The sequence below is a fragment of the Sander lucioperca genome, chromosome 6 (genome assembly GCF_008315115.2).
Source record: "Sander lucioperca isolate FBNREF2018 chromosome 6, SLUC_FBN_1.2, whole genome shotgun sequence".
NCBI classification, from domain to species: Eukaryota; Metazoa; Chordata; class Actinopteri; order Perciformes; family Percidae; genus Sander; species Sander lucioperca.
This window is the reverse complement of record NC_050178.1, coordinates 29,348,641-29,372,063: the sequence shown is the minus strand read 5'-3', so window position 1 is coordinate 29,372,063 and position 23,423 is coordinate 29,348,641. Positions and strand designations below refer to the sequence as shown.

The window sequence follows — 23,423 nt, the reverse complement described above, 5'->3', positions numbered from 1 at the left end:
TCATGGTATTAAAGAGCATACAAGAGAGATCTTGTGTATGTCCAGCAGCTGAGCAGCCTGATCAATAATGTTTCCAGACCTCTGCATGTTTACAGATATTACCAACAATTACATTGTAACAATTACATTTGCAAATACATAACTCAGTGTAATGATCAGTTTTCTTACTGTTTAGTTGAGCAGACGTGATTCCAGAGCGAGTCAGGAGGCAGAGACACAGAAGAGGAAGAAGCTCCATCTCTGTCGATGTCTCCTAAACATCAAACATCACATTAACATCACAACGTCTCTAATAACAGAGATGGAGCCACTCCTAATGGGTACTGCTGCAACATCAGCAACACCTCCGGCACAAATCCTTCAGAATAAAAGCGTCATCCTCACATACAGTAACTATGACTCATGCATTCTGCACAAAAGCTGCTCATAATGTGTGCAAACTGCAAAAAGCTCTTCATCTTCACACGGACATTAAATCTTGTTATTAAATAAAAACCTCAGAGCCTCAAATTAACACTTAAATTCACTGCACAGTTTCAACTTTACTGTTGCACAAAATGTCTCCATCTCCTGACCACTGCAATTTCTTAAAAGTTAATTAACTAAATGTTGCACAGAAAGGAGATACTGTGAGCTGGCAGCAAAATGCAGCTGTTCTGGATCACCACCCAGGTAAAGTGTGATTAATACTTTCTGATAATTTGATTATGAAGTAAGGTATGGCTAAACCACAGATGCATTCTGGGATAGGAGAACAAAACTCTGGGTTGTAACTTGTTTTGGTGGAACATTTGCACCCCGCAAAAGAAAACCGCCACATACAATATTAAATGAAGTTAACTGTTGACACAATACAGTAACGTGAGCTATTTAAACTAGCTGATACATGGTTAAACCTCATTAGATCTTACCAGTGTATCTCTGTGTGTACTTCGTCCACAGCAATCCCACAAACCTCACACGCAGGATGTGAGGCAGTTATCCTGGAAATGTTCTTCCATGGATCCAGACTAGCAAAAGGGTTAAACACATGAGAAGGTACCAGCAGCAGCCGTAACACAGAGTCTTCTTTGTCAATTTATCTGCTTGCTCATTCCTGCAAACTGTACTGTTACACCCATCTTTTGTAATCAGAGTATTATGTGTAGACTACTTCTACCATGAGATCTTCTCAGGTAGAAGTATTTGTATTGATGACAAACTCCTGCAGCTGAATCTGACATAAGACAGTTATTGCTTTTAAAGAATCATTAGTGTATAGTTAGACTTAAAGGATGTGTAAATACCACTTTTTTAAGTGAGCGTTGGGTATTCACATAATGACATATGTTTTTTAGGAAAAAAGTAAAGCTGGTGGAAAAACTTCATCTGAAAGTGTTACAGTCCATCTGTAGTATTAAGTCATGTTCTTCCACAGATTCTCCCAGATTCACGTTAACTTCCAGCTGCTTGAGTAAATATATATTTAGATTTATATAGATGGAGTGATTGAGAGTTTCCCAAAAGTCATTCTAGTTATCAGAATTAAACTATTATGACGATCAATGTGGAGGATTAATCAAAAAACTGAAACCTGTTGAGCAGCCAGGATACATGTTGTAGTATCAGAAGTATGTTTGTAGTTTGTTTCTTTTATCAAAGTTTGAACACAGAAACATCCACAACAGTCACAACATACAGTTTGACATATTTCATCTTTTATTTAGATAGAAATGATGAAGAGCTGCCTGAAATTACATGATGCCCTGAGAGTGAATCAGATAAAACATACTGTACATGAACAATTCTGATATCACAGCCAACAACAGTGTCTAGTTCAACCTGACAAACTCTTGACTTAGCACCTTAAGACATAAAAAGAAGCAGAACATGATTGTCCTAAGCAATGTCAATTACACAAATATCCAAATAAAAAAATAAGTCACATTATATTTTACTTTGGCTACAAAAAAATTCACATTTCTTTTACATCGTGACAGCAGGCTTTGGTCTTAAAAGTCTAGTTTTCTAATGCCCATCAAATCTAGCTCAGTTAGGACTTTTAACAACTACAAGCAGCAGGATAATATTAATAAAGCAGTTTATATTTCATTCATCCATTCACACCCCGATGACAGCGAGCTACCATGCAAGGTGCTGTCTGACCATCGGGAGCAATTTGGGGTTCAGTGTCTTGCTCAAGGACACTTGGACGTGTGGACAAGAAGAGCCGGGGATCAAACCACCGACCCTGCCAGGAGGTATATCAACATTTTCTTTTAAAGGAGACATATTATGCTCATTTTCAGGTTCATACTTGTATTTTCAATTTCTATGAGAACATGTTTACATGTTTTAATGTTCAAAAAAACACTATTACTTTAATAAACTTTACTATTTTCCTTTCTACTAATTTTGTCCAGTAGTCACTCGCAGCGACTCAGAAAGGACTTTTCCCTTAATACTATCTTTGTCGTGCCGTTATCGGTCGAGATAGGGCATCTGGTAGATGCTCACAAAGAGCGGTATTTGGAGAAGTTGGAGATCGCAGGATTGGATACCTTCTTCCTCCCTCCGTTTTCACGGACCTCATTAAATCGCCGAGTCTGCCCGACTTCAGTCCACACGATTTCTGTTTTGACAGCCAGGCCAGATTGCCAGATATACCTGTAAAAATGTAAACCCAGCCCGCCATGAAAGCAGCAAAACAAACTAACAGGCTCAACGGAGATAGACAGTTTTTTTTTAGGTCGGGTAGAATCTAACAGTTGCGTGACCAGAGATGTAACAAACCCCGGGTAAATATTGGAGATGTATTTGAAAGATGGAGACAGCTTAGAGCCCAAAAGGACGCCGAGTTGGCTAATTTCTTCCTGAACAGGTGAGCAATAGCTTCAAGCTAATTTATCACGGCTACAAGGAATGGGAATTGTATGTCATTTCAACATTAGTGTACTCACATTGAATTAGCTATATAGCAGGGTTACAAAAGTGTATTTGAGCGATATCCGCCGTGTTACATGGCGTCCTGTTTTCTCCCTTTCATTCCAAAGCACACAGTTGACAACCTGCAGGTGGAGGCGGTGGAGACAGGCTCGGACATACACGCCGCGGGCCGCTGTGGACTTGTGTCAGTCTCGCAGGCGGTTTCAGGAAACTGGCTGCATGTGTCCGACAATGCACAGAACATTAACGGTACAAGCCTACAGCTGTCCGCGGACACAGAGTGCGGAAAGTGTGTCAGAGCCTCCCGGACGGTGAACTGAGACTCTGTTTCCTGCTTGTCGGTCAACGGTTAATGATCGGTTAACATTTAATTTCATTGTGCTATCTTTTGGAAGGCTGGCTGCCAAAAATCATCACTTACTAGCTAATTCATTAGCCTGAGGTAAACGCTAGCTATCAGTAAACAGAAGTGACGTGGTGGCTGGCGTCTGGTGTGTGCGCCAGTGTTTGTGTGTGTGTGTGTGTGTGTGTGTGTGTGTGTGTGTGTGTGTGTGTGTGTGTGTGTGTGTGTGTGTGTGTGTCATCCAGCCCCCCGTGAAGCTCCAACATGCAGACAGCAGAGGAGCAGAAGAAAGTAGCTGCACCTTCACCAAAATGAAGACTGAAAAACAGAACTATTTTGGTACAAACATTTACTCGCCATGTGGTAGATAGCCACATAGATATAGATAGATATAATTTATTAATTATATATTACTAAAATTTTATATTTTGTGTTAGTGTAGTGTAATAAATAATTGTTAAATGTAGTACAGAGTCTGTATTCTATCGCACTTATACTCAAATGTTTGTGCACCATGACTGAAAATAAGAGTTTTTCATTATATGTCCCCTTTAAAATTAAATTAAGTGAGACAGCTGGTGCAGTATTGTTTCCTTTAGCTGAGGATCATAAACAAAATGTACTTATTAAAAAAAAACAAAAAAAAAACACAGATTCTATATTGACTGACTTTATCTAAATAATTCCAGGAGAACACAAACAGTCCGTTCTTCACCAGCTGCCTTTTGAATTTCAGATTCTGTGGTAATAATGTTTTGGTCACTTCATGGTCAAACTACAAGTTACTTTACTAACATTTGAGTCACTTCTGCAGGTGTGGGGGTTTTCACTCTTACTTTTTAAATTAAACTTGTAGGTTGGTTACGAAATTGTCTCACGCAGTCAGCAAGTAAAGTAATTTACTTGCTGACTGCGTGAGACCTCACAGCGGCCTCAGTACAGAAGAAATTGTCAGACGAGGAGTCCACGAAGACACCGGAGATTGCAGAAGTTCCCTCCATTCAGATTGATCTGAAACAATTACATGTTTACAAGTCAACCAGCTGTCCCAGACATATCAACGGACTTCAGGCAAAGTCACCTGATGTAGACAACTGACCTTTTTATATGTCATTTTGGGCAGTGTTAAGACACATGTACACACACACACTTACATCCTGTTTCTTACATGTAAAAATGGCTTTGAAATTATTATTTATATATTTTTTAATTCAATCTCCTACTGAATGGGCGTACGCAGGGTTTAAGAAATACAGAGGTCCAAAGACTAAGCGTACTGGGGGGTTCGAAGAGTGCATTTTAAAACATTTGGAGAGCAAAAAATGGATAACAACTTTAAAACCATGTCAGTGGGCAGGAGCATAATTGATCTGTCATACAGTAACACATGAAAATCAGTTTAAATGTTGCAATTATTTAGTAAAGTGGAAGAGACTATACATGTTGCAATACCTGTGTCATTGATCATTGATCATCAGGCCTCTCAGGTCATCAGGCAGAGGTCTTCAAGCTGTTCCCAGAATCAGATCCAGGTCTGGTGTCTTCACTTACTGTGGTACTGCTCTTTGGAAAAAGCTGCGTTTGGACATCACTGTGTCAACATTAAAAAAAAACACAAAACTTTAATATTCTCTCAAGCTTTTGGTTAATTACAGTGTGTGTGTGTGTGTGTGTGTGTGTGTGTGTGTGTGTGTGTGTGATGCTTGTACTGTATTCTATTTTTTGTTCTTCATGCTATGCTTATATTTTGTCTTTGAATGTAAAAGGTGCTTTATATATAAAATTGCCATTGATCATATTACCTTAGAACAGGGTTGGGTACTGAAACCCCGTTCCACTATGGATCCGGTTCCTACGCAAACGGTAGTATTCGGACCGGATTAGAACGCAAATTTCGGTTCCTCATTTCAGTTCTGACTGAAATATTTTCCCTCCGTCGCTCCGGACAGTGGCAGATTTTTTTTTTCTTTCTCCCTTTTCTGCCGAGTGACGCACGTGCCCGCTCGCGGTGTGAAGCGCGTGTCTGCGCTATTCTCGGACATGCACTCTACAATCACTGCTGATAGACCGTTAATGTAGGCTACTTTTACTTACTTACTTTTACTTACTTTTTTCCTTGTGATCCTGCAGTAAGGAAAACAAGTTAAGAAGTAAATCCCAACTGACTTGATCCTACTCTGGTGTAAATACCAACACAATGATTAATGACTGAAGATAAAACAACCTCAAAGACTCTAAACATGACATACATATATAAATAATGTGTTGTCTGCTCATCATGAATGTGTTGATACCATATTTGTATTAAACTTACCTTATTCTTGGCTAGACGCCTAATTTCAAGCATAACATCAACAACAAGAGCTGCTGCAGCAACAATCAATCCCATCATTGCAATAAATGCAGCAATCAATCCAACAATCAATTCAGTGGGAGACTCTGAAACAGAAGATAGAAAGTTAATGTAAGACTCAGAATGGAACACAGATCATATACAGCAGATTGAACATCTCAGTCTACACAAAGAGAACAACTGAAGGAGCATTCTCCTGAAACCTGAAATCTAAAACTCTTTGCAGATAAAACCAGCCGTAGGATGAATGTCACCAGGAACAGAGATGTTAGCTCTGATCTTCTGGACAGTTTCCTCCTGCTCGGATACACAGCTGAGAGTTCAATTCAATTCAATTCAATTCAATTTTATTTATAGTATCAAATCATAACAAGAGTTATCTCGAGACACTTTACAGATAGAGTAGGTCTAGACCAAACTCTGTACTTTACGAAGCCCCAACTATTACAGTGGTTGCCTCAAGAGCAAGCATTAGCAGTAGCTATTGCGACAGTGGCAAGGAAAAACTCCCTTTTTTTTTGTTAGGAAGAAACCTCGGACAGACCCAGACTCTTGGTAGGCGGTGTCTGACGGCACCAGTTGGGGGAGTGGTGAATGGTGGCAATAATAGTCATAATAAAGATAGTGAAGCAGTGATCACAATGGTAGTCATAGTAGTTCATGTCATAGTAGGGCACAGCAGGGCGTTACGGGGTGTAGTGTGGCACAGCAGCCTGGGTGGACGCGGTTGGACGCGGCAGGACGCAGTCGGACACTGCGGGGAAACGCAGAGCGTAGCAGGGTGTAGTAAGTCCATAGCGTCAGCTGCACCCAGGACCCCGGTGTAGGTGCCACCCAATTCCAAGGCGATGTTCTGGGTGAAGAAGAAGCAAAGGGACTCCGGGGAGAAAACTCCCCAGAGATAGGTTAGTAACAGGCATTTCTGGGACTAAGATGCACACAAAAGGAGACAAGTGAAAAGAGAGAAGAGGGAGCGGCTCATTGTGTCCTTGGAAGGAGCTTCCCACAGCAGTCTAGAGTTATAATAGTATAACTAAGAGAGGCAGGCTAAAGAGAGGGGCCCTGGACCGGGCTCGTACTCTCCTCTGCCGGAACGGGCTTGTACTTCCTGCCTCCCTCTACTCTACTCTACTATGCTGCAACTCCTCACTCCCTAACTATAAGCTTTATCAAAGATGATGGTTTTCAGTTTATTCTTAAATGTGGCGACGGTGTCAGCCCCCCGAACCCAAGTTGGGAGCTGGTTCCACAGGAGAGGAGCCTGGTAGCTGAAGGCTCTGGCTCCCATTCTACTTTTAGAGACTCTAGGAACCACAAGTAGCTCTGAGTTCTGGGAGCGTAGTGCTCTAGTGGGACAATAAGGTACTAAAAGCTCTTCTATGTATGATGGTGCTTGACCATTTAGTGCTTTGTAGGTCAGGAGAAGGATTTTAAATTCAATCCTGGATTTTACAGGAAGCCAATGCAGAGAAGCTAATACAGGAGAAATGTGATCTCTTTTGTTAGTTCTTGTCAGAACACGTGCTGCAGCATTCTGGATCAGCTGGAGGGTCTTGAGGGACTTATTTGAGCAGCCTGATAGTAAAGAATTACAGTAGTCCAGCCGGGAAGTTACGAATGCATGGACTAGTTTTTCAGCATCGTTTTGAGACAGGATGTTCCTGATTTTGGCAATGTTACGAAGATGGAAAAAGGCTGTTCTTGAGGTTTGTTTTAAGTGGGCGTTAAAGGATAGATCCTGGTCAAAAATGACTCCTAGATTTCTGACAGTAGTGCTGGAGGCCAGGGCAATACCATCTAGGGTAGCTATATATTTAGATAATGAAGTTCGGTGGTGCTTGGGTCCCAGCACAATAACTTCCGTTTTGTTTGAGTTCAACATCAGAAAATTGTGGGTCATCCAGGATTTTATATCTTTAATGCACGCTTGAAGTTTAGCTAACTGACCGCTTTCGTCTGGCTTGATTGACAGATATAATTGGGTGTCGTCTGCGTAACAGTGAAAGTTAATTGAGTGTTTCCTAATAATATTGCCTAGAGGAAGCATATATAAAGAGAATAGAATTGGTCCAAGCACTGAGCCTTGAGGAACGCCATGGCTAACTTTAGCGTATTTGGATGGTTTATCGTTAATATTAACAAATTGGGATCGCTCAGAAAAATAGGACTTAAACCAGCTTAGTGCGATTCCTTTAATGCCAACTAAATGTTCCAGTCTCTGTAAGAGGATGGTATGGTCAATAGTGTCGAATGCAGCACTAAGATCTAATAAGACAAGTACGGAGACAAGAGTTGGTTCTGGTTTTAGTCTCAGTAGTGAAGAAGAGGAGGAGGAGGGTGATGTTTATATCTGATGTCAGTGAAATGTGTTCTCTAAACCCTGAGCTGAGGCTCACAGGTTCAATGATTGACTCTGGGTTAACTCTTGTTTTAATGACAGTTGTTGTTACAGCTGATTGGCTTTATTAAAAGAAAATATTACCCATCCAGCTAAACATACAGCTTAGCTAAGTTATTTATGTATAGGTTAATGTTTCATGAGCAATAAAAATACAATTTTGAGGTAAATAACTTGAGTATTTGCATTATATACTACTTCATACTTGTACCTCACTACATTTCAGAGGATTTTTCTTTACTGCACTACATTTATCAGACATATTTAATAATTAGTTACTTTGATCTTACATACAAAACATATGATCAGCTTATAAAATATAATACTTGTTTGTTCTTTTGCTACTCAGTAACATCAGGATTAAAATCATTCTGGTTGGTCTGAAGTTCCACACTAACATGTGTAGCCTAAAACAGTATGGGAGATGTTTTAGTATGTCAGACATCTTGATGATCTGAGTATGAAACCAATAGTACGTGAATTGCATACTATTTCTGGTGAAATATTACAGTATGATGCAAACACTGGACACTACGCCTGTATAAGTATCCTACAATGCAATGCGGTAGTAACAACAACGTTCCCAGACAAATTGACAGAAACCAATCAATAATGCTCTAAATTATATTTCTACATATTTGAATTGGTCTAGTTATTTACCCTTTTTCAGTTATTTAAGCATTATCTGGCGATGCCGCTAGAGCTGAGCTCTATCAGAGATTTATGGTCCTGCGGAGGCTCCACGCAGACCTTTCACCGTAGCCAACATAAGTGACCTGAAGTTTATATTTGTGTGTTGGTGTGTCTCTTTAAGAGAGAGAGAGAGAGAGAGAGAGAGAGAGAGAGAGAGAGAGAGAGAGAGAGAGAGAGAGAGAGTGAGTGAGTGATGGTGAATATCTTCTGAGTAGTGACTCTAGAGTCATAGTGAGAGAAACAAGAGTCTCCTCTGTTCTTTCTGACCACGGTGGGAAATCTGGAGCAGGAGAAGTTAACCCTCTCCTTGATCTTCATGTTCTTTATGAGAAGGAGAACCAGGAGCGGTGCGTACCGCGACGTGTAGTTATATTTTTCGGGTTCCACGAAACTTCTAAGCAAATCCCGCCCTACAAACCAGCCCGATTGGTTGACCTAGAGAGTTAAGGTTAGGATAGCCGACTGGTCAGGGGATTAGGGGTGGAACGGTACACAGAAGTCACGGTTCGGTTCATACCTCGGTTCAGACATCACGGTTCGGTTCAATACAATGGAGGGAAAAGCATATCAAAAATGCAGAAGGCAATTTTTTTTTTTTATTGTGCATGTCTCAGGCTGTACCACCTAGTGTCATACATACAGTAAGGTGACCAGATTTCTGAGACAAAATCCGGGGACATTTCAGCTCAGAAGTGTAAATACCTCCAAAAAAGGTAATGTTTTTATCTTTGTAAAAATTAAAACGGGGACATTAATGTCACTAGGAAGCATACCAGTAGAACTATATATTCATATTTGTAAGTGGATATATATATATTAGGGCTGAATTTCTATAGTTAATCACGATTAATTGCATGTTTTTATCACATGATTAAAATTCTATTATTTTGCATTTCAGAACAGTTTTTAAGTACATATTAACAATCAAAGCAATTTTTCACCAGTGTATCTTGATTGGGAATCAAATTAATGCAAAGAAAGTTACTTTATGAACTTGATTTTAAGATTTGTAATTATTTATTTACTGAAAACAAAAGAAAAATGTGTGAATCTGTCTTTTATTATTGAATTGTCTAATTATTGCACAATTCCTCCAAGTACCTAACTAAAAAACAAAAAATCCCTATCCTTACCAGAGTCAATATAGTGTTTAGTAACTCCTAAATAATGTTGATTACTCACTGACGTCCAGTGATCACCGGTTAATGAGACAGCGTTTGCAGCACCTTGCAGCAGTTCCACTGTGGCTGCTTTCTCTGTGTCATACAGGCTGTGTGTGGGGCTGCTGTCCCCCTCGACGGCAACGAGACAGGTCAGAACATGCCAACCGTAGTACGTCTTTAAGACCCGAGTCCTCTACCATGCTGACAGGTCTGCAGTTAGTTGCCACCTGTTTCGCAAGAGCTGTAGTAATGTTTTGGGATTTGGTTTCATCCACAGGTTAGCAAGTAGCCTGAGTGGGTAGCATGCTAGCTTGTAGGTGGTAGCTCAAGCTTGACGTGCTAGGGTGATATTTTAATTCGGTTTTACACAATGTGCATATGGCTTTCGACTTGTCTACGAGCCGCCCGGGAGTTTTGGAAAATAAAAAGCGCCATTCAGAATTGTGTTGCTGCTGCATTTCTCCATCATGTCTGCAGTATGGCAACAAGTAACGGTGCAGCAAAGGGTCAAAATAGTAGGGGAGAGCGGGGTATGTTGTCACACTTTTCACACTGTCTAACATTTACTGAGCACCATACATCAAAATGGTATAAATCTCATACCAAATGAAAGAAGGAAGTCTTGGGCACATATGTTGTATTCATAACATCTTCATATCTTATCTCATTACGGAGTTGTAGACTGTTGAATAGCGAGTGTGCACTTGTGACAATTTGTCCCATCGGCGGGTAAGTTGTCACACTAGGGTGGGTAAGTTGTCACACTAGATTATCTAAAAATAAGAACACAACTACTTAATTGTGATATTGATTTTAATTTTTAGACTCAGACCAGAACTGGAAATATAAACATTTGTGCCTGGAGAATCTGGAAAAACAATTATTTCAATCCAAACAATGCACATTTCAATCAAAGCACATTAAGTGGCAAGACCACTTTACTTTGAACTTCAAACTCAAACGTTCTATGGCTTGCACATAGATCCTGATAACTGAATGGAATGCTGCAGATAACTTGCTTAACTTAACATGTTTCACCTCTGAACAGAACAGATGCCCTGTATCTGACTAATCAGACTCATCTCCAGAGTCACAATTCTGACACACATAAATTGCCTGGCCTGAGGTGCAAGCATCATGGGCCCAATTGTTGCATTTTACACATTTTACCCAGGTCTCCTTTGGACGACTGTTTGAAAATGGCTCTACACAGACGAGGCAGAAGCACTCTTCATCATCTGATGATGACTCTTGCGTGATTTTTCTTCTTTTAGCTGCCTTGTTTTTCGTAGGTCCAGATTTCTGCTTCCCTTTCTTTTGAAACAGCTTTTTGCTAGATTGAGGCTTATTCTTTTCTATTTCTAGTTGCTGCTTCACTGGCGTGTCAGTAAGTATTGCTGATTTGCGTTGTTTTCTTCCTTTGCTGGCTGGTTTTCGGGGGCCAGCTTTTGGATATGGCCGGATGTCCTCTGGAGTTGGTAGCCCACTGTCAGCAATAGCATTGCTGGGTAAGGGTGAGCTGGTGATAGCAGAAGCATAACTGGGCGTGCTAGGCAGTGCAGAGTTGGTGCTGGAGCCTGGCAGGGCAGGGTTGGTGCTGGGGCCTGGCAGCACAGGGTTCTGAATGGGGCGATCGGTGACGTAGGATGGTGCAAACTCGGTTTCCATAAATATATCTCTGTTGTAAGGTTGAACCCCAGCCACCCTAAAGCCAGCCTGAATGTTTAAGGGGGTTGCAGCCAGAGGATAGGCAATTGCCACAATCCCAGGAATGTCATAAATCGACATTGTCTTCCCAGGGTTGTTCCTCATCCAGGCATCACATGTGCTGTTGATGTGCCTCTTTAGTGGCCCGTAGACAGACCTGTCTAATGGTTGGAGCCGATGTGAGCAGTGGGGTGGGAATGACAGCATGATTATGCCATTTTCTTTGGCATAATTGAGTCCATCAATGGAAAGATCAGACTTGTGGTTGTCCAAAAGGAGTAAACAGGGCTTCTCCTTTGAGCACTTTGTTTGTTCACTGAAATGTTTCAGGAAGTCAACAAAGTGTGTGTCTTTCATCCATCCGGAGGAATTTGCCCCTCCTTTGCTGCCAGGTGGCCCATTGACCAGGAAATGATCGCGGAAGTTGACACGGGGGAAAATAAAGTATGGAGGTATACTATTCCCTATGGCTGAGACGGCACAGGCCAGTGTGACAAGGGTTCCCCTTTCAGCTGAGGTCAGTGACCCTATTTGTTTGAATCCACGTCTGGCCACCACTTTGTCTGGTTTATGTGACCCCAGTTTCATCAACATTCCAAATATCTCCTGGTCCAAACTCATATTTGCATAACACAATCTCTAAGTTGTCAAAGAAAGCATTAACATTCTCTCTGTTGAAGCTACTTGCCCTGGCAAGGCTAGTTGCCTCTGGCTTTCTCAGTGACAGCGTTGTATGCCGCTTTAAGAAGCCTGTAAACCAGTCTTTGCTTGCCTTTTCTTTTTCTGCCCACAAAGGCGCAAAATTCAGCTGGTGTGCCACAGCAAACTGGTAGGCAAGCTTTCTGACCTCACTTGGTGACAGACCAAAATAAATGTCAGCTGACCTAGTAATATATGCAACAAGCTGCTTTTCCCAATCAGGTGAAAAAAGCTTCCGTGGCGTTGTATAACCAACCATTGTTGTTGGTATGGCTGTCTGACTTTCAATTTCTGCTCTGGTAATCTTTTGACAATACCGAGTCAGAGTACGGTAATTTATGTCAAAATCCTTTGCTGTACTTCTGATGGATTTGTTCTGCAACTTTACCTGCCTGACTGCCTTTAACATTATGTCAGGTGGTGTACTGCCATGATAATTTCGAACCATCTTCCTTCCTTCCTGTCTTTCCTTCCTTAATTCCTGCCTTTCCTTCCTTCCTTCCTTCCTTCCTTCCTTCCTTCCTTCAAACACCTTATTGCAATTAGAAATAAATTACAATATCACAATTTATCATGTTTTTTGAGCATGTTCTATGTGTTTTTTTGTACAGGGGCAAGTTGTCACATGTGACGACTTGCCCCAAAGTCATTGAGACAACTTGCCCCATATTGACATGTGTGCTAATGTTGGCTAAATCTCAAGTTTAGCTCAACATATCACTTTAGCTAAAGTATCAAAAGACACGTTACTGTCTCCTCTATTTTGTGCAAATTAATCATTTTAAACATTCATACCTAACAAAGTTATATTGCATAAAATGTAAAGTGCAATTTTTTTACTTTTTAAGCAGAAAAATAAGAAAACTGTGCTAACCTCAGATTAGAGTGATCTTGACCACATGTGAACAGGAAGTTGACTATAGAAGAAGAAGTCACATAAAGTGGCTATTTGATTTTTGAGATAGAGCCTCTAGTGCTGGAGTTATGAACAGTGTGACAACTTACCCATGTGACAACCTACCCCGCTCTCCTAGCCTGTTAGGCACGACGCAAAGCCGAGAGAAGTGTAAAATAAATTAATAAATGCCGGCATGCCTTTAAAAAAAATTAATCGCATCGCGATTAATGCGTTAACACTGTCAGCCCTAAATATATATATTATATATATATAAATAAGTGGGATTGTCTGGAATCTGGCAATATAATAACCATTATGGTGGGATACACTGGCTAAGCAATTAAAAATGTCTGTGCTGACATAAATAGTTTACATGAGAATACATTATTATTTTGACCCTTTGGCTGAGTCTCTGTCAGAGGGAGAGCAGGAGTGCGGTTGTGAAGAAATTGGTAATTTCATGGTGCAGATTAACACTTTTGCATGCACTATATCCGCGTCACATTCTCATTAGGGGCTGAGTCCCCTTAAGGTGTAGATATATGCAGAAGCATAAATCACGCTTGACACGTGTGTATGTATTGTTTCATACCTAATTTTTTTATTTAAGTCCGCTTAGGCTGATCTATATTTGGAGTTAACTGGCGCGAACTGAAGCTAACCGCTAATCGAGCCTTCAGTCAATGTTCTCTCCGTGCCGTACCCATTAACTGGAACGTTATTTATGCACTAAAGCCAGAATAAAACCCGGCATTTTATTAAGTTTGCGGTAAAAGTTTTAAACTACAATCCAGCGTTGTTTCAATGACAGAAATCTGTTCAAATTAGATCTTAATGAGTGCAACACGGACATGTATAGTACAAAACAGCGTGACGTTATTAAGATCCCCAAAACGCGGATTAAAACCCTTTAAAAAATGAACAATGATCCATAACAACCAAAATGAACAAGAATTAACTTTGGATAGCCTTAGTGTAATATGATTTAACAGGAGGTAGGAGGTGCACACAGCAAGGGGTGAGATTTATAATAACATTTAACTTTATGTATTGATATTAGTATGGGTTTAAGGTTAAGTTGTTAATACATTTCACCTCTGGGTAACGTTAATCAGGTCATTTAACTGCTGAACCATACATTTTATTTGACAAACTAACCAGATTTAGCTGACAGAGCACAGCTACACTTCATCTGTATCATCTTCTATCTGGTTTGTTTAATATGTAATAAGTTATTTCTTTCTAAATTATCTTATCATGTTGTCATTTTTTTCAATAAATAGTTCATAAATCTTTGTTTGACAAGTTTATTGCTGAACCCAGCCGTCACATCCCGCGCCACCCACCACCACAACTAAATTCTCAACCTGTGGGAATCACTGCTCTGACCTCCATTTTAATAATTATTTTAGAGAAACAGGTCAGGTCTGAGATCTTGAGGCAGTTTGCATACAGGCCTCACAGAGGGCTGGAGGATGCTACAGTTACTCTGCTTAACGGGCTTTTAAGACACCTGGATGGTAAAGGGACTTATGCAAGACTTTTATTTGTGGATTTTACCTCCTCTTTTAACACGATCCAACCCCATGTTTTAACCAGAAGGCCTTTGAAACAGTTTGATTTAAGTAATACTCTGATGGGTTGGATCCTTGACTTTCTAACTAATAGGACACAGATAGTTAGGGTCTATGTAGTCTATAGCCCCGACCTTCCACTTCTGGAATTCCGCCGTATGTCCTTTGTTTTCCGACTGGATTTCCGTTACCTAATGCTTCCTTTGTGTTGGAATTCTAAACTCCAGTGGATTTATGAGGACTATGGTTAACTGCTCCTCAGATCTCTGCAGGGTAAATCTGAGTTTTCTGTTGTCTGAGTAAAACAACTTTTGAACGTACACGTTCCACCAAAACAAGTTCCTTCCCGAGGCTATTTTTGCAGCAGCACTGGGGCAAATGCCAATAACCAGAGGTTGTTTTTCTCTTATCCCGTAATGCCGTGTGGACTAGCCAGACCCTCCTCCGCAGCGTTGTGGAGGAAGGTCTGGCAAAGCGAGATTAGGGTCAAAGGTATTTTGTCCGACCAAAAGTGTTCCTCCACAGGTTCCCCACAAGGCAAAGTGTGTGTTGTCAACTTATTCATTCTTTTCACAGATATGTGTATATGTAGCAAATATGACAACAGAACCATTACCAATATGCAGATGACTCTGTTGTTGTTAGTCTGCTTCGTGACAACGAGACCAGCCACGGTCCACTCCTTAATGAATTTGTGCGCTGGTGTGAGGAGTCTTACCTCCAGGTTAACATATCTAAAACTAAAGATATGCTCATTGATTTTAGAAGGAAAAATCACATGAACGAAGACACTATAAGGGTCAGACCATTGAATACGTTGAATGCTATAAATACCTTGGGACCATCATTGATGCAACATTGAACTTTGAAGCCAACTGTGAAGCTGTGTGCAAAAAGGGTCAACAGTGCTTCCATTGTTTAAGGAAACTCATATTTTAATATTGATCAAACCATAATGACCATGTTTTATCGGGCTTTTACTGAGTCAAGGTGGGTGTCCATTAGGCCTGCACGATTCGGGGAAAAATATGTATCACGATTTTTTAGCCTAGAATTTATATCACAATTCTCTGCCACGATTTTTTTCTCACGAAGTGTAATGTTTATTGCACACATGAACCATGACAAAACAAAACAAATTGGCAGTACCAAACAGATTTTCTTTTGGCACCTACAGCACATTGCGCATCACCACAAGCCTGTAAACATAGAGGCTTCAATGAATAAAGAAAATAAAGTACATACTGGCCATTTAAACGTACAATATGTAACTTTCTGCCGCCAGGGGTCTCTCAACCAAAACAATGGATGGTAAACACAGACGTTTGATGACGTTGGGAAGTTGCGTGGAATTATGGGAGTTTTTTTTGCTAAACGCTGTTGTTGATTAAAATGCATCTGTTCACGGACGAGTTTACCCATTCAAGTTTATTCACGTTACGTTTAGTAACGTTTATTCATGTCATGCTAATAAAATAGCTGCAGTTTCCACAACATAATTACGTTTGTCTTGATTCAATCTGTATTGGTAGCTAGCTGACCAGTTAGCTAGTGAGCCAGCAAGCTAACATTAGTGGCTAACGTTAGCAGGTTTTACCACACTATCCAAGTATATTTCACATGCCAATGTCACCTTTTGGATTTTACCGGGCGGACGGGGTTTGTTGTAACGCTAGCTAGCTACTCAACGAGGCTGAGAGAGGGTGTGGGTGGGGAATGCAGGGGGACTCTCCGCGATAGCGAGCACGTTCGATTGCTGTTGTCAGCAGCATGAGAACATGTCCCAGCTGCCAGATCTCCCCCTTCACTTTTCTGTTATCTTAACTAATCGTTTTGGTGCTTAACCCACCTGCTGTCTGATTTATTTAGCTAGCTAACTGTAAAGACAGATGGGAGAAATTCGGCAGGGAGGAGATTTTCGGTACAAACACCGGAGACGTAGCTAGCTAGCTAACTGTAAAGACAGGTAAACGCGAAGGGGGGAGAAATTCGGCAGGGAGGAGATTTTCGGAACAAACACCTGAGACGTAGCGAGCTAACTGTAAAGACAGCTTAACGCGAAGGGGGGAGAAATTCGGCAGAGAGGAGATTTACGATACAAACACCGGTAGCTAGCTAACATTGGATGGCCGATGTTGTGACTAGGATGCCTGGGTCTGCTATTCTCTGTTTCCCGACGCTTCATTAAACTGTTGTTACCACCCGGCACCGGCTGGGGCTAATGGTAACTAGCTATTGCTACATGTCCCAGCTGTGTTGTCAGCTATCATCCCGAATGAAGTCTCTTTGTGCCGGGGGTGTACTAGCTGGCTAAATTAGCATTAGATTAATCGTCTATCTATACAGCTAACGTTAACGTTACTAGTGAATTTATTCGTGGGTTAGGAGGAGCATCTCGCTGCAGTCTGCGGGAACATCCACATCCAAGTCAGTCATTTTTTTTTTTTTTACCTACGTCGTCTCCCCATACGCTCGAACCATACAGTCTATGGCTCGAACGGACCAAGACGGTAGCAAACCTCATATCCTCTTGTTTCACATTAGATGACAGAAACTGATGTAAGCTAAACACAAACGACATTTCATCCAACAACAGTGAACTGTAATTGGGCCCGTGTACTTTTTCGTTCATTTGATTTCCGACTTTCAAACGAAAAGAGTGGTTCGGAAATAACGTAAGACTGCTCCGGTGAAAGCCTTGTTTTCATGAGCTTCTGGGGCTAGCTGCTAGCTAGCTCGGAAGCTACATCTGATGGAAGGCAGGTTGCTAATTAGCCAATGCTAAAAAGTATGGAAGTAGCCTACTAGTTTCCCCTGCTTTCTATCAATATTCCTCAGTATTTGTCTTTTGGTGTAGTTTGCTAACATGCTCGTAGACATGTAAATTAACTGTTTGCGTGCTAGCTAAGTCAACGGTCAACATCTTTTATATTGTAACGTGAAAGCTCAGGCTGCGTTAGCTTCAGCTTTTACTGTATCTAAACATCTGTATGTGTGTTCGACCTTTTGAAATACTTAGATCAGGTGTGTTACTGTGCAGGTAATATCCGAGGAGCATCTCGCATGATTGTGAATTCTACTGAACCAGATAGAGAGACCATTTAAAGGCTCAGGAACCCTTTGCAGGTGTTTTGGATTAATTAGCTGATTAGAGTGGGACACTTTGAGCCTAAAATATTGAACCTTTTCACAATATTCAAATTTTCTGAGGGTTTTCATAAACTGTAAGCCATAGTCATCAAAATGATAACAAATACAGGCTTGAAATATCTCGCTTTGCATGTAATAAGTCTATATAATTAGTTTTACCTTTTAAGTTGAATTACTGAAATAAATGAACTTTTGCACAATATTCTAATTTTTCGAGTTTCACCTGTATGCTTCTGGTTCACCTGTTAATTGTTAAAGCAAAATAGCCCCTTTGTACATTTGGTTGTGACTGAATTCTTGCTGTTAATATGAAAGTCCATAACGAAACAACACACCATTATACTTTTGAGGGCTAAATTAAATGAAATATGGCTCGTTTTCCGTTTTACATTGTCATCAATATTAACAAGGTTTAAAATGACCCATTTTTCAAATTTGGATATCATTTCAAAATCAGAAATTAGTAGTAACTACATGAAAACTTCACTGTTGCATGAAATATCGTTTGTTTAGCCTACATCATCAGTTTCTATCTAATGTGAATCAAGAGGCTATATCAGCTTCGCTACCAGGCTGTCTTTTTTTTTTTTTTTTTTGTCTTCAAAAAACTTTATTATTCAAGTACAGATCCATAAACACATTGAAAACATTAAATGCATACATACATACACGAAAAAGGGGCGCATTAGATTTACATTAAAGAGGTTGTAAGGCATTGTAAATGTTCAGAGTCCGGATGGCTTTCTTATTTGTCAGTCCTTTTTTAAGGTTTTAAAATATAATTTCATGTCATTTTTAAATTGGTGACTAGCCTATTCGGTTTTCTTTCAGATCATTTACATTTATAGATATAAAATTAAAAGATTCAAAATAAAAAACATGTCATTTATCCAAATAATTTTCTTCATAGTAAAAAAATTCTACCAGGCTGTCTTGGTCATGGATGTATTAAGAGAACGGTCTTGGTCCGTTAGAGCGTATGGGGAATGACGTAAGCAAAAAAAAAATGACTGACTTGGATGTGGGCGGGGCTTGATGTCAAGCCCCGCCTTCCCGCAGACTGCAGCGAGATGTACTTGTGGGTTAGCGCAGTGCTGCTTTTATCCATGGTCAAAACAATCATACTTCATGAGCATGATGAACGATGTTGTAACCCTATAATGTTATCCACCAAGCATTAGCTAGCATTAACGTTAGCTACTTGTCAGCACATACATTGTAGTAACATTAAGCTGGATTAATATTGATATGTATTAATAAATAAGGTTTCTGCTGTATTACGGTGTTACAAAGTGGCATGTAATTAATCACAAAATGATGCATTTTGGCAGAAAAAGCAGTGTTACCAGTATTTCTTTCTATGACATTGTGTGATTTACAATTACTCTCGAACGTAGCATCTGGGTGCTCGTGTTATGACGGAAGTTACGAGTAACTAGAGGGTGAAAAGTTATATGACATAAAATGCCACTGACGGGCGCCTAAATGAAATGTGCCGTGTCTGAAAATAAAATAACAGATTTCTCTGGGTTTGCCATTTGATGGAAATATTTGGGATAGTGTAACTACACAACTCTAAAAAATATATAACATAGGTATGGTCGTTTTTAGACATTTTAATGCAGAAAAGTTACATATTGTACCTTTAAGTACAGTAGGCTACCAAAAATAGTGACATATAACACATTGAACTAAATATGGCCCTGATACCGGCTCTATCTGAACTCACTGAACATGTCTTTACATAATTAAAACATGTCAATCAACATGCTGCAGCTACAGCTTCAGTCTCTAGAGAAATGTCAGTTTGTCAATTGCCAATTTAAGTACAGTATCAAAAACAGAATGATTTGATGATTATCAAAATAAAGGTTGAAAATGCCCATAAAATAATCCTAAAAAAAAAAAAAATCAGTCATTTAAAAATTAAAATGTGAACAGGGGTGAATCGAGATCGTGATTTTATAACGATTTATTGTGCAGCCCTAGTGTCCATATATGCGTTGTTTTCACAGATGGGATCGCCCCTCTTCCCAGCATTGCTCGCTAGTGAGCTTGCCACCAGTTTCTCTTCACTGACCACTGACAAGCAAAGAAACCAGTCTACACCCTCCTACAACAGCGATGGCTGCAGCTGATTGGACGAACACTTCACATGGGGCTGGCTGCTCCCGAGTTTCAAAACCGACCATATTGGCGGCTCGTTTTGAATACGATCTCATACTTTACCAAAATAGTTCACCGAAACATGTTTCTGAAAACATTTTAAGTGAGAAATAGGCTTCATTTCAGATCAACAAAGGTCAGCTTAAATGATTTTTGTCAATTTTGGAGTGACGGCGAGCCGAGCCGGCTGCTCCTCATTGGCATAAAGTTGGTTGGATTCAACTTTATGCAAATGAGGAGAGGGCGACTCGACGCCCCGCTTCTCCAAAGTCCCCGCAACGCTACCAGAATGCATTGCACGGCGCTCCCATAGAAATGAATGGGAAGCGGGAAAAAGACACTGACAATGGAGACACATCATCAGTCTTGTCATTTTCCTTGGTGTCATGGTTTGGTGAGAGGAATCCTTAAACCAGATAGTGAAATGGTCCAGTCAGCTGATTGGGGAGCCACAACTTAACCCAGCATCCCTGTACACCAGACAGTTACAGAGGATAGCTACATCTATCTTAAATGATGACTCCCAGCCTTTGTACAGGGATTTTAAGCTTCTTCCCTCCAGACAGAGGTTTTTAATCCCACGGTGCAGAACAAAGTGGTACAAAAGTAGCTTTGTTCCTGCTGCTATCACTGAGCTGAACAAGCGGTAGCGATATTTGCACAAATATGATAGAAGCATTTTAATTGGATTGTAAACATGCTTTTATCTTGACTTTATTTGAGAGATTATTTATTTGATTTATTTTTATTTATTTATTTGTTTTTTTCTCTCTCTCTCTCGCGCTCGCTTATGTCCTAATTGGCGGAACCTTGAGTATTTCTATTTGTATTAGATTAGAGTAGTAGTAGAGAACTTGTGTCAGTTCTTGGTGTGTTTTCGTAGTTGTGTGTCATGATGGATGTCATACTCTTGCTGCAGAACAAATGTACCTACAGGTACAAATAAATTAACCTGAAAAATGATCAGTAAAGAGTTACATCACATACTTGTTGATGTAGAGATCAGTGACGGCATCAAAATCAGGACTCACCTGAGGTTTTCTCTGCTCCTTCACCTAAAAGAAAAAAACAAAATATGTTAGAGTGCTTGTGAAATATCATTCATCATCTTGGCAGAGAGGCAACACTGAGAAAAACACCTGAACTTTGTTTCCTGTTGAGTGAACAGAATTTGGTTTTCACCATCTAAATGTGATTGGAGAAAAAGAAGTCAGTCTCAGATTTAACAAACAGTGTAGTTCAAATGCAGTTTAAAGATCTGTCCAGCACTTTATGTGAAGCTTAATGTGATCTTTATCTTTGAGAGACAGTAGCTCAGTCTGTGGGGACTTGGCGTTGGAGGGTCGCTGGTTCAAGTCCCTGTATGGACCAAGTACAGAGTGTGGACTGGTATCTCGAGAGGAGCCAGTTCACCTCCTAAACAAGGCACCGGACCCCCAACTGCTTGGGGTACATGTCCATGGGCAACTCCTTTGCTCTGACATTTCCTCTCCATTAATGTATGTGTATAGGTCCTGGGGGTTTTTCACAGGGAGCTTTTTTCAACTGCAACTCCGCTAACATTCGCCAAAGTTGATTAGAGTCAACTGAATTCAAAATGAACTGAACTGCTCCGTTCTTCCGTTATTGAAGCTGCCTGTGAAAACCCAGCGTAAAGCACAGTGAGATCAAATCCAACGTTTGATGGTGTAGTTGCAGATTGACGAAGACACACCAGCGCACAAATATACATGTGATTGCTCACGACTATAATCGACTCAGAATTTTGTCTGTCAAATCAGTTTTGGCTGTTCAATATGAATATTTGACTAGTTGTTCTTTTTTTTTTTTTTTTTCAAACAGTGTATAGGGATGGAACCATTCGGTCAGCTAGTCACGGTTCAGGGCATGTATGTATTGTTCGGTTTATTTTAGCCTCACAGATTTCAGTCAAAAAGACTTGTGCCGTAGTGAAACTGCCGTTTGGCGCGGTTGAGGTGCCGAGTGCAGCTGTACTTGAGCTGCACTATAATATCCAATATCCAAATCAGGCATTGTGGAAAAAATGAAAAAAATTGAATGTGGGTAGTGCGCTTAGGCTGCAGCAGTGGGGAGCGAGGGTGTGTTTAAGAAGAAGCAATACATTAGGAACAGAAATAGACTAAAAAAACACAACATAAGCCATCGTTGCACATCCCTGCATTCGTTGATAGGTCATGATTTGTCACACACATTTAACTTTTCTTCAACCAAACTTTTGGTAACTATTTACAACTGCAAACACTGTTCCTGGCTCATATCATAACAGAAACACATTTACAGTAAAGACCATGTACAAGTCTTAACATTTTACCCTCTATCCATCTATCTAAATCACACCATGAAGCCATGTTGTGTCCTCTGTGCTTCAATCATACAGCACCTGGGATTGGTTGAATCAGCCTACATGCTTTAGTGAGATGCACAGCACCACATTTAAACATTTAATACTAATAACAATCCAAATGTTAGTGAATGTGAGTGATGAACACTAGTGAACTCCTGGTTTCAGACTCAGACAGAAGAGGATGATTCCTGACCAGAGTTAGAAACCAGAATGAGGAAAGTTTAATTGTTGTTTTCATCTTCATTTTCACTTTGAGTCTAAAACCTAATGCTGTGTTTTCAGTTAGTTCTTCTTTTAATGAACCAACACTCTGCTGCAGTGAATGAAGTGTAAAGAACATGTTTATCATCTGGGACCCTCACTGCAGAGCAACGAGTCCTAATAACAAGTTTATATTGTCCAGGAAAAACTTTATTTACCTACATGGTATCAAAGTATTACCAGGAACCATCACTGTAGATATTTAGAGTTGAAGTATGGTTCCAGTGTTTAGTTTTTCAGTTTCTAGTTAAGAAATAAAAATCATTGATAACTAAAATCATACCTACATCTTTGAGTGTCATTATTCTGTTTGTGATTCATGTGACTCAGCTGACTTACTGCAGTCTAACTAACGTTAGCAGGTGCTGCTAATGATTAGCCAGAAGCTAAAACCACACTATCACAGTATATTTCACATGCCAATGTCACCTTTTGGATTTTACCAGGCGGACGCGGTTTGTTGTAACGCTAGCTAGCTACTCAACGAGGCTGAGAGAGGGTGTGGGTTAAGGTGACCAGATTTTCGGGGACATTTTCAGCTCAGAAGCGTAAATACCTCCAAAACAGGTAATGTTTTTATCTTTGTAAACTTAAAACGGGGACACTGCCCCAGGGTGTGTCCCCGTTTAGACCTAGAGCTGCACTGGGGCACAAGCCCCCCTAGGGGGGTCCATGTGCATGCTCCCCTGTAAGAAAATTGTCTTTAAATGCCTCAATCTGGTGCACTT

General features: G+C 40.3%; 3 protein-coding genes and 1 long non-coding RNA gene across 5 annotated transcripts in view; 2 read left to right on the top strand and 2 right to left on the bottom strand.

The window, feature by feature from the left end:
* LOC116063564 (metabotropic glutamate receptor 7-like) overlaps nucleotides 1-23,423 on the top strand; it is a 480,756-nt gene that overhangs the window by 211,192 nt on the left and 246,141 nt on the right. The window lies entirely within an intron of this gene.
* The window catches only part of LOC116034688, a 678,603-nt gene that overhangs the window by 578,068 nt on the left and 77,112 nt on the right, over nucleotides 1-23,423 (top strand). The gene's annotated exons all lie outside the window — the stretch shown is intronic.
* Nucleotides 1-23,423, bottom strand: part of LOC116065136 (myosin light chain kinase, smooth muscle-like) — a 766,302-nt gene that overhangs the window by 731,734 nt on the left and 11,145 nt on the right. Inside the window, exons 7-8 of the mRNA XM_036002391.1 lie at nucleotides 21,101-21,124; nucleotides 5,435-5,440 (exon numbers count right to left, since the gene is read on the bottom strand). Coding sequence (XP_035858284.1) covers nucleotides 5,435-5,440; nucleotides 21,101-21,124 — 30 coding nt within the window. The remainder of the gene's footprint in view (nucleotides 1-5,434; nucleotides 5,441-21,100; nucleotides 21,125-23,423) is intronic.
* On the bottom strand, nucleotides 3,926-4,881 carry LOC118495311. Its single transcript, XR_004897682.1, has 2 exons — nucleotides 4,721-4,881; nucleotides 3,926-4,279 (listed from the first exon to the last, which is right to left on the bottom strand). It is a non-coding gene; the product is annotated as an uncharacterized LOC118495311 (long non-coding RNA).